Source organism: Hemiscyllium ocellatum (assembly GCF_020745735.1).
Source record: "Hemiscyllium ocellatum isolate sHemOce1 chromosome 27 unlocalized genomic scaffold, sHemOce1.pat.X.cur. SUPER_27_unloc_2, whole genome shotgun sequence".
Classification (NCBI taxonomy): domain Eukaryota; kingdom Metazoa; phylum Chordata; class Chondrichthyes; order Orectolobiformes; family Hemiscylliidae; genus Hemiscyllium; species Hemiscyllium ocellatum.
The window spans coordinates 3,058,072-3,070,571 of NW_026867487.1; the positions used below are offsets into that span (position 1 = coordinate 3,058,072).

Below are 12,500 nucleotides of genomic sequence, written 5' to 3' on the forward strand. Positions count from 1 at the left end.
GTGAAAAAAATAATTCCAGATGAAGGGCTTATGCCCGAAACATTGATTCCCCTGCTCTCTCTCTAATACTGCCTGACCTGCTGCGCTTCTCCAGCACTGCATGCTCCACCCCAACATATTCTCATGGTCAAGGTTACTTTAACCAGTGAGAGATGTTATAGATTTGTTCACAGAAATCGATTGAGTGCTCAGGAATTAATGAAAACCTTAGGATAATGAACTCTATAAGCAAAGAGACAGAAACTGTCCAATATTAAAGATGAATTTCATATGTGGAAATCTCAGTGGATCCTTTGTGCAGAGACACACACAGATACAGTAACACACAGATACCGTAACACACACACACACACACACACACACACACACACTCACACACACACACACACCAGACGTAAGGTGAATGGAGGTGTTACTGAATACCTACTTGGTTCCACGGCTAACTTTGTCCCCTCTCCAAAGATAAGCTTGCTAGCAGTTCCACCATACACACAGCACTGCACCCCACAACAAAAACCCAGCCTTAGACTGGCAGCCATTATATTCTGTTTACTTTAGAAACAGATGCTAGATCTGTACTGACCCCACGCCTCAAACACAAAGGAATAGAACAAAGGCGTTTCGAACTTTGAGCATATGTTGTTATATTAAGTTAGTTTTTCCAGGATGAAGCCCGAAACCCAACACCCCATCCTGAAAATAGCTTGAGCATCTACACTCGCCAGGAATACCTACTTGGCTCCACCGTTAACTTTGTCCCCTCTCCAAAGATAAGCTGATCAGCACCTCGACCATACACACAGCACTGCGTCCCACAATAAAAACCCATCCCAGTGGAGTGTTCACTAACATCTTTATTCTTTGGTGGGTACAGAGTGGGATTAACACATTAATCATTGGGTAGCAACATGGAGCAACTCAACATATTCTCATGGTCAAGGTTACTTTAGCCAGTGAGAGATGTTGTAGATTTGTTGACAGAAATTGTTTGGTGCTCAGGGATTAATGAGAACCTCATGGTAATTTCTCTTGAGATAATGTACTCTGTGGAAGCAGTTTTATCTGACCAACTGGAGAGTTTTCTGGCTTAGAGGAGCCTCTCGGAATCACTATCTAATTCTATCCTTGGTTTTCCCTGAATCGTTCCCACAGATCTAAGTAATCAGGAAGAATCCCATTTCAATCCACACACGATAATCACCTCAGACATTGTCGGGGATATACTCTATAAAGCAAAGGGACAGAAGCTGATATTCAAGATCAATTTGACATTTGGAGCTCTCAGTGGATGCTTTGTACAGAAACACACACACACACACACACACACACACACACACTCACTCACACACACACACACACACACACACAGACACACACCCATGGACATATACAAACACACACAGAGAGACACACACAGATACAAACACACACAGACACACACACTCATGGACATATACGGACACACACACACACAGACACACACACACACACAGACACACACACACACACACACACACACAGACACACACCCATGGACATATACAGACACACACACACAGACACACAGACACACACGCACACACACACACATATAGAGACACACACCGGCACAGAGACACACACGGATGCACTCATGGACATATAAACACACACATACACACACAGACATACACACATGCGCGCAGACAAATACACACAGACAAACACACACACACATATATATAGAGACACACACAGATACATAGACACACACAAACAGACACATTAACACGCACAGACACACATAGACATACACACATGCGCGCAGACAAACACACACACACACACACACACACACACATTCGCACGCACACACGAAAAAAGTCATAAGCTGTGTGGAGGTGTTACTGAATACCTACTTGGTTCCACGGTTAACTTTGTCCCCTCTCCAAAGATAAGCTTGCCAGTTGTTCCACCATACACACACCACTGCGCCCCACAACAAAAACCCAGCCTTAGACTGGCTGCCATTATATTCTCTTTACTTTTGAAACAGATGCCAGATCCCTACAGACCCCACGTCTCAATCATAAAGGAATAATCGATTAAACAAAGGCGTCTCAAACTTTGAGGATATGTCATCATGGTGAGTTTTTTTGGAGGGGGGGGGGAATGAGGACTGAAAGTGAACACTCCAGCCTGAAAATAGATTGACCATCTACATTCTCCAGGAATACTTACTCGGTTCCACGGTTAACTTTGTCCCCTCTCCAAAGATAAGCTGATCAGTACCTGCAACATACACACAGCACTGCGTCCCACAACAAAAACCCAACCCAGTGGAGTGATCACTACCATCTGTATTTTCTGGTGGGGACAGAGTGGGATTAACATATTAATCATTGGGTAGCAACAGAGAGCAACTTCAGGAAAGGAGATTTATTGCACGGGATAATGTTATCTCCAATGGCAATAATTTCTCAGTGCATCTGACTGTGACAGGGTTAATGCTTTCAGTCTGATCCATAGCCTGCTGCGTAATGGCCACTTACCCCCTGTATTGGAGATGGTCACTAAAAGATCCACACTATACAAACCAAAGTCGTGAACACTTTCTCATAGAGGGGAAAGTGAGGACTGCATGTGCCGGAGAACAGAGTCGAGAGTGTGGTACTGGAAAAGCACAGCAGGTCAGGCAGCATCAGAGGGAGCAGGAGAATCAATGTGTCGGGCAAGAGCCCTTCATCAAGAATTTCTGATGAAAAAACAATTCCTGATGAAGGGCTTATGCCCAAAACGTCGATTCCCCTGTTCACTCTAATGCTGTCTGACCTGCTGCGCTTCTCCAGCACCCCACTCTCCATCCCAACATATTCTCATGGTCAAGGTTACTTTAACCAGTGGGAGATGTTGTAGGTTTGTTGACAGAAATCGATTGGGTGTCCAGGAATTAATGAGAACCTCATGATAATTTCTCTTGAGATAATGTACTCTGTGGAAGCAGTTTTATCACTCCAGCTGGAGAGGTTTCCAGGTTTGAGGAGCCTCTGTGAGTAGCTACCTAATTCTATCCTGGCTTTCCTTTGAACCTTTCCCACAAGTGCAGGTACTCAGGAAGATTCCCACTTCCATCCCCACAGGCTAACCACCTCGGACATTGTAAGACCATAAGACCATCAGACATAGGAGTGGAAGTAAGGCCATTCGGCCCAGCAAGTCCACTCCGCAATTCAATCTTGGCTTATGGGCATTTCAACTCCACTTACCCGCATTCTCCCCCTAGCCCTTCATTCCTGGAGACATCAAGAATCTATCAATCTCTGTAGGTTTTAACTCCATAAAGCAAAGAGACAGAAAGTGTCCGATATTCACGATGAATTTCACATGTGGAGATCTCAGTGGATGCCTTGTGCAGAAAAAACAGACAGACAGACACACAAACACACACACACAGACACACACACAGAGTGACAAATCAGGGAGATGGTGATGTAAACCCTGGGGAAACACACACACAGACACACACACACACACACACACGGAGACAAGGCACAAGCAGTGTGGAGATGTTACTGAATATCTACTTGGCTCTACAGTTAACTTTGTCCCTTCTCCAAAGATACGTTTATAGCCAGCACCTGGAGCATTCACACAGCACTGCGCCCCTCAGCAAATACGCATCCCAGAGGGATGGTCATTACCATCTTTACTCTATGATGGGTACACTTGGGCCACACACTACACCATTCCTCAAAGCTGTCCCACAGACACTAATCCTGTGGAAGTACTTTCTAAACCAGCGCTGATTTGAATTAGGGCCTATCTGCTTCCGATAAATGAAAACGTTCTCCTGATCCTAACTCAGAGCAGAGCGCCTGGTGGGTCAGCCCCACCGATAATCCGGGGATGTTACACCGAGTACAGTATCCCGTGCTGTGCTGTATCTGTGGTCTGGGGAATTATTCTCTCTGCTGACTTACACGTGGTCGCTATCTAACACCAGCCCGTGGACGTTATTCTGTGACAATCCCCAACACTGACTTGGCTCCACCATCAGTCTGGTCCCACCTCCAAAGATAAAGCTGAGGCCAGTACACACACACATTCTGACAAAAACACTCTCCGAGTCAGTGACTGTTCTTTGTCAGCATGACTAACACTGGTGCAAGCAGACTGCGCCCAAGTTAAGTAGGTTAGTCATGACATTGCCTTCATGAGTTGGAATCAGTCTCCTCACATTGTGCATTCTCAAAATAACACTCATTGTCTTCCACTGTCAGTCATGACTAACTTCCAAAGACTAGCATCCCTCTCAAAATGCTTAGATTAGATTCCCTACAGTGTGGAAACAGGCCCTTCGGCCCAATAACTCCTCACCGACCCTCTGAACAGTAACCCACCCAGACCCATTTCCCTCTGACGAATACATTATGGGCAATTCAGCATGGCCAATTCACCTGACCCTCAGATCATTGGACTGTGGGAGGAAACAGACACAGGGCGAACGTGCAAATAGACAGCCACCTGAGGCTAGAATTGAACCAGGGATCCTGGACGCTGTGAGGCAGCAGTGTTAACCACTGAGCCACCATGCTGCCTACTCACACACATCCCTGAACAGTCTGTTCCAAACCCCCAGAGGCAGTTATTAAAACGTGGGATTCATTATTGTAACCTAAGGTAGAGTTTTTCCATTTAACACAGAGACTCACTCTCCTCACTCTCTCCCTCTCTGGCCCGCTCTATCCACCTAACCGCATGGATGAAACATATCTCAGTGGCTTGAGTGTGACATGGCCAAGCGCGGACCTGGGACACACAGAGATTTCCAGGCATCAGTTCATATTTATTGAAGTCACACACATTGACTTGCTGCTCAGGAATGAGTGGGAAACACTTGATAATTTCTACTGAACTAATGTACTCTGTGGATGCAGCTTTCTGTGTCCAACTGGACAGTGTTACGGTCTCTAATTCTAACCTGAGTTTCTCCTGAACCTTTCCCCCGATCCCAGTACTCAGGAAGATTCCCATTTCAATCCACACAGGCTAATCGCCTCAGACATTATAGGGTCAATACTCTATAAAGCCAATAGGCAGAAACTGACTGATCTTAAAGATGAATTTCACATGTGGACTCTTTGTGGATGCTTTGTACAGGTGAAAAAAACACACACACGCACATTCTCACTTAGCAGCATAAACAGTGCAAGGTTATTACTGAATACCTACTTGGCTCCACGGTTAACTTTGTCCCCTCTCCAAAGATAAGTGGATTAGCACCTCCACCATACACACAGCACTGCGCCCCACAACAAAAACCCAGCCATACACTGGCTCCCATCATATTCTGCCCAGTCTAGAAAGCTATTTCAGATCCGTACTGACCCCACGCATCAACGACAAAGGAATAATCGATATAACAGAGACATCTACAACTTGGAGGATATGTCCACAAGTTGAATTTTTTTTTTCAGGGGTTAAGACCGAAAGTGAACACTCCAGCCTGGAAATAGATTGACCATCTACATTCTCCAGGAATACCTACTTGGCTCCACCGTCAACTTTGTCCCCTCTCCAAAGACAAGCTTATAACCAGTTCCAGTACTCACACAGCACTGCGCCCCTCAGCAAAAACCCATCCCAATGGAGTGATCTCTACCATCTTTATTCTCTGGTGGGTACAGAGTGGGATTAACACATTAATCATTGGGTAGCAACAGGGAGCAACTTCAGGAAAGGAGATTTACTGCACGGGATAATGTTTCTCCAGTGGAAATAATTTCTCAGTGCATCTGACTGTGACAAGGTTAATGCTTTCAGTCTGATCCATAACCTGCTGCTCAATGGCCACTTACCCCCTGTATTGGAGGTGGTCACTAAAAGATCCACACTATACAAACCAAAGTCACGATCACTTTCTCATGGGCAAGTTACTTTAACTAGTAAGAGATGTTGTAGATGTGTTTGCAGAAATCGATTGGGTTCTCAAGAACCTTAGGATAATTTCTGTTGAGATAATGTACTCTGTGGAATCAGTTTTATCTGTCCAACTGGAAAGAATGCCTGTTTTTAGGAACTTCTGGGAGTCGCTATCTAACTCTACCCTGGGTTTCCCCTGAACCATTCCCACGATCCAGGATGGTCAGCACAACATCGAGGGCCAAAAGGCCTGTACTGCGCTGTATTTTTTCATGTTCTATGAACTCAGGAAGATTCCCATTTCAATTCCTACAGGCTAATCACCTCAGGCATTTTCGGGTTTAACTCGATAAGCAAAAGGACAGAAACCGTTCAATATACAAGGTGAATTTCACAGGTGGAGATCTCAGTTGATGCTTTGTACAGAAAAACAGATGTACAGACACACAGATACACACACACACACACACACACTCACACACACACACACACACTCACGCACATGCACACACGAGACATAAGCAGTGTGGAGATCTTACTGGATACCTACTTGGTTCCACTGTTAACTTTGTCCCCTCGCCAAAGATAAGCTTAGTACCAGTTCCAGTATTCACACAGCACTGCGCCCCATAGCAGAAACCCACCCCAGTGGAGTGATCATTACCACCTTTTTTCTCTGCTGGGTGCACTTGGGGTACATGCTATGCCATTCTGCAATGCTGTCTCACAGACACGCACTCTGTGGAAGTGTTTTCTAAACCAGCGCTGATGTGAATTTGGTCCTATCTGGTTTTGAAAAATAGAAACATTCTCCCAACACAGAGCAGAGCGCCTGGTGGGTCAGCCCCACCGATAATCTGGGGATGTTACTCTGAGTGTGATATTCCTTTGCTGTGTTGTATCTGCGGTCTGGGGAATTATTATCTCTGCTGACTTACACGTGGTCCCTATCCAACACAAACCCACGGGCATTATTCTGTGAAAATCCCCAACACTGACTTGGCTCCACGATTAGTCTGGCCCCAACTCCAAAGATAAAGCTGAGGCCATTGCACACACATTCTGACAAAACCTCTCTCTGAGTCAGTGACTGTTCTTTGTCAGGATCACTAATGCTGGTGCAAGCAGACTACGCCCATGTTAAGCAGATTAGTCAGGACATTGCCTTCATGAGTTGGAACCACTCTCCTGACATTGTGCTTTGTCCACATAACCCTCATTGGATACCACTCCCAGTCGTAACCAACTTCCAAAAATGATCTACCCTCTCACAAAGTTCACATGCATTCTTAAACAGTCTGACCCAAACTCCCAGCATTGGTTATTATTCTGAGACGTACAGTTCACAATCAAGGGTAGAGTCTGTCTATTTAACACAGAGACACTCTCCTCACTCTCTCCCTCTCTGGATCCCTCTATCCACCTAACCACATGGATGAATAAGCTCTCAGTGAGTTTGAGTGTGACCTGGACACGTACGGGCCAGGAACACACGGAAGTTCCAGGCACCAGCTCATATTTGCAGAAGTCACACACATTGACTTGCTGCTCAGGAACGAATGAGAACCTCTCGATAATTTCTGTTGAGCTAATGTGCACTGTAGAAACAGCCTTCTCTGTCCAAGTGGACTGTGTTCCACTCTATAATTGGTTTCTCCTGAACCTTTCCCCCTGATTAAGGTACTCAGGCGGATTCCCTTTTCAGTCCATACAGGCTAATGGCCTTAGGTGTTGTAGGTGGATACTGTATAAAGCATAGAGGCAGAAACTGTCTGAAACGAAAGCTGAACTTCCTATGTGGACAGCTGAGTGGATGCTTTGTGCAGAAAGAAAAATACACACACATAAACTTGCATAACAGAGTTAAGCAGTGTAAAGCATTTACTGAATACCTACTTGGCTCCACGGTTAACTTTGTCCCCTCTCCAAAGATAAGCTTGTTCGCAGCACCACTATACCCACAGCACTGCGCCCCTCAACAAAAACCCAGCCATACACCGGCTACCAATATATTCTGCTCAGTCTAGAAACCTGTTTTAGATCTGACTGACCCCACGCCTCAACCTCAAAGGAATATTCGATATCACAAAGATGCGTCAAACTTCGAAGATATGTACACAAGTTAATTATTATTTTTTCAGGGATTAAGACTGAAAGCAAACACTCCAGCCTGAAAGTAGATTGACCATCTACATTCTCCAGGAATACCTACTTGGCTCCACAGTTAACTTTGTCCCCTCTCCAAAGATAAGTGGATTAGCACCTCCAACATTCACACAGCACTGCGCCCCACAACAAAAACCCATCCCAGTGAGAGTGATCATTACCATCTTTATTCTCTGGTGGGTACAGAGCGGGATTAACACATTAATCATTGGGTAGCAACTTCAGGAAAGTACATTGACAAAACAGGATAATGTTTCTCTAATTGGACTAATTTCTCAGTGCATCTGACTGTGACAAGGTTAATGCTTTCAGTCTGATCCATAGCCTGCTGCTTATTGACCACTAGCCTCCTGTATCTGACCGCCTGACCTGCTGTGCATCTCCAGCACCCCACTCTCCACCCCAACATTCTCTCATGGTCAAGGTTACTTTGACTAGTACAAGATATTCTAGGTTTGTTTACAGAAATCGATGGGGTGCTCAGGAATTAATGAGAACCTTGGGATAGTTTCTGTTGAGATAATGTACTCTGTGGAAGGAGATTTCACTGTCTAACTGGAGAGTTATCCTGTTTTGAGTAGCCCCTCTGAGTCGCTATCGAATTCTATTCTCTCAGGTAAATTCCCACTTCAATCCCCACAGGCTAATTTCACATGTGGAGATCTCAGTGGATGTTTTGTACAGACATACACACACACACGCTCACGCACACGCACACACGAGACATAAGCAGTGTGGAGATGTGACTGAATACCTACTCGATTCCACGTTTAACTTTGTCCCCTCTCCAAAGATAAGCTTAGTACCAGCTCCAGTATTCACACAGCACTACGTCCCACAGCAGAAACCCACCCTAGTGGGAGCGTTCATTACCATCTTTTTTCTCTGCTAGATGCACTTGGGGTACACGCTGTGCCACTCTGCAATGCTGTCCCACAGACACTAACCCTGTGGAAGTGTTTTCTAAACCAGCGCTGATGTGAATTTGGTCCTATCTGGTTTTGAAAAATAGAAACATTCTCCCAACACAGAGCAGAGCGCCTGGTGGGTCAGCCCCACCGATAATCTGGGGATGTTACCCCGAGTATGACATTCCCTTGCTGTGCTGTATCTGTGATCTGGGGAAATATTATCTCTACTGTCTTACACGTGGTCCCTATCCAACACAAACCCATGGGCATTATTCTGTGAAAACCCCCAACACTGACTTGGCTCCACTATCAGTCTTCTCCCATCTCCAAAGATAAAGCTGAGGCCATTACCCACACATTCTGACAAAACCTCTCTCTGAGTCAGTGACTGTTCTTTGTCAGGATCACTAATGCTGGTGCAAGCAGACTACGCCCATGTTAAGCAGATTAGCCATGACATTGCCTTTATGAGTTGGAACCACTCTCCTGACATTGTGCTTTGTCAACATAACCCTCATTGGAATCCACTCTCAGTCGTAACCAACTTCCAAAAATGATCTGCCCTCTCACAACGTTCACATGCATTCTTAAACAGTCTGACCCAAACTCCCAGTGTTGGTTATTATTCTGTGAGACTTACAGTTCACAATCAAGGGTAGAGTCTGTCTATTTAACACAGAGACACTCTCCTCACTCTCTCCCTCTCTGGACCCCTCTATCCACCTAACCACATGGATGAATAAGCTCTCAGTGAGTTTGAGTGTGACCTGGACACGTACGGGCCAGGAACACACGGAGATTTCCAGGCATCAGTTCATATTTGCAGAAGTCACACACATTGACTTGCTGCTCAGGAACGAACGCGAACCTCTTGATAATTTCTGTTGAGCTAATGTGCACTGTAGAAACAGCCTTCTCTGTCCAAGTGGACAGTGTTCCACTCTATAATTGGTTTCTCCTGAACCTTTCCCCCGATTCAAGTGCTCAGGGGAATTCCCTTTTCAGTCCACACAGGCTAATCGCTTTAGGTTTGTAGGTGTATACTGTATAAAGCATAGAGGCAGAAACTGTCTGAAACGAAAGCTGAACTTCCTGTGTGGACATCTGAGTGGATGCTTTGTGCAGAACGAAAAATACACACACATAAACTTGCATAACAGAGGAAAGCAGTGTAAAGCGTTTTTTGAATACCTACTTGGCTCCACGGTCAACTTTGTCCCCTCTCCAAAGATAAGCTTGTTCGCAGCACTACCATACCCACAGCACTGCGCCCCTCAACAAAAACCCAGCCATACACCGGCTACCAATATATTCTGCTAAATCTAGAAACCTGTTTTAGATCGGACTGACCCCACGCCTCAACCTCAAAGGAATATTCGATATAACAAAGATGCATCAAACTTCGAAGATATGTCCACAAGTTAAATTATTTTTTTTTCAGGGATTAAGACTGAAAGCAAACACTCCAGCCTGAAAGTAGATTGACCATCTACATTCTCCAGGAATACCTACTTGGCTCCACCGTTAACTTTGTCCCCTCTCCAAAGATAACTGGATTAGCACCTGCAACATTCACACAGCACTGCGCCCCTCAACAAAAACCCATCCCAGTGGGAGTGATCATTACCATCTTTATTCTCTGGTGGGTACAGAGTGAGATTATTTACACATTAATCATTGGGTAGCAACTTCAGGAAAGTACATTGACAAAACAGGATAATGTTTCTCTAATTGGACTAATTTCTCAGTGCATCTGACTGTGACAAGGTTAATGCTTTCAGTCTGATCCACAGCCTGCTGCTCAATGACCACTAGCCTCCTGTATCTGACCGCCTGACCTGCTGTGCATCTCCAGCACCCCACTCTCCACCCCAACAAACTCTCATGGTCAAGATTCCTTTAACCAGTGCGAGATATCTAGGATTGTTTACAGAAATCGATGCTCAGGGTGCTCAGGAATTGATGAGAACCTTGGGGTAGTTTCTGTTGAGATAATGTACTCTGTGGAAGGAGATTTCACTGTCTAACTGGAGAGTTATCCTGTTTTGAGTAGCCTCTCTGAGTTGCTATCGAATTCTATTCTCTCAGGTAGATTCCCACTTCAATTCCCACAGGCTAATCTCCTCAGACATTGTAGGGTTTAACTCGAGAAAGCAAAGGGACAGGAAGTGTCTGATATTCACGATGGATTTCACATGTGGAGATCTCAGTGGATGTTTTGTACAGAGACACACAAACACATATGCGAGCACACACACACCAACACACACAGATAGACAGACAGATACACACACACAACATAAGCTGCGTCGAGGTGTTACTGAATACCTACTTGGTTCCACGGTTAACTTTGTCCCCTCTCCAAAGATAAGCTTGTTTACACCTCCCCCAAACACACAGCACTGCGCCCCACAACAAAAACCCAGCATTAGACTGGCTGCCATTATATTTTCTTTACTTTAGAAACAGATGTCAGATCTGTACTGACCCCACACCTCAACCACAAAGGAATAATCAATAAAACAAAGGCGTTTCAAACTTCAAGGATATGTCAGCATTTTGAGTTTTCTTTTTTTGGGGATTTAGACCGAAAGTGAATCCCCCATCCTGAAAATAGATTGACCATTTAAATTCTCCAGGGTTACTTACTCGGTTCCACCGTTAACTTTGTCCCCTCTCCAAAGATAAGCTGACCAGCAACTCCAGTATTCACACAGCACTGCACCCCACAGCAAAAACCCAGCCCAGTGGAGTGATCACTACCATCTTTGTTCTCTAGTGGGTACAGAGTGGGGTTAGAGCTGAAAATGTGTTGCTGGAAAAGCGCAGCAGGTCAGGCAGCATCCAAGGAACAGGAGAATCGACGTTTCGGGCATGAGCCCTTCTTCAGGAATGCCCGAAACGTCGATTCTCCTGCTCTTTGGATGCTGCCTGACCTGCTGCGCTTTTCCAGCAACGCATTTTCAGCTCTGATCTCCGGCATCTGCGGTCCTCACTTTCTCCACAGAGTGGGTTTAACACATTAATCGTTGGGTAGCAACAGAGAGCAACTTCAGGAAAGGAGATTTTCTGAACAGGATAATGTTTGTCTAATTGTAATAATTTTCTCAAGGTTAATGCTTTCAGTCTGACCCATAGCCTGCTGCTCAATGGCCACTTACCCCCTGTATTGGGGATGGTCATGGAGGATCAGCACTGGACATAACAAACTGGAAAAGTATTTGTGAAGTTCAAGATTCCTTTAGTCAATCAGGGACGTTGTCAAATTCATTTACTGAAATCACACGTAGCGATTCGATGTTTCGGAATTAATGAAAAACTCACTCATCCTGTATAATGTATCCAGTGGATGCAGCTTTCTGTGTCCAACTGGACAATGTTCTTGCTTTGAGTAGCCTCTTCGCCGCGCTATCTAAATCTATCCTGGGTTTCTCCCGAAAGATACCCCGTAATCCGGGTACACCCATTTCAATCCACACATGCTAATCGCCTGAGACATTATAGGGTCTCCACTCAATAAAG

The 12,500-nt window shown here is 45.1% G+C and overlaps 1 protein-coding gene across 1 annotated transcript in view; it reads right to left on the reverse strand.

The window, feature by feature from the left end:
* Positions 1-12,500, reverse strand: part of LOC132807638 (T cell receptor alpha chain MC.7.G5-like) — a 396,787-nt gene that overhangs the window by 106,562 nt on the left and 277,725 nt on the right. Inside the window, exon 5 of the mRNA XM_060821685.1 lies at positions 10,174-10,226. Within this exon, the coding sequence (XP_060677668.1) occupies positions 10,174-10,226 (53 nt within the window). The remainder of the gene's footprint in view (positions 1-10,173; positions 10,227-12,500) is intronic.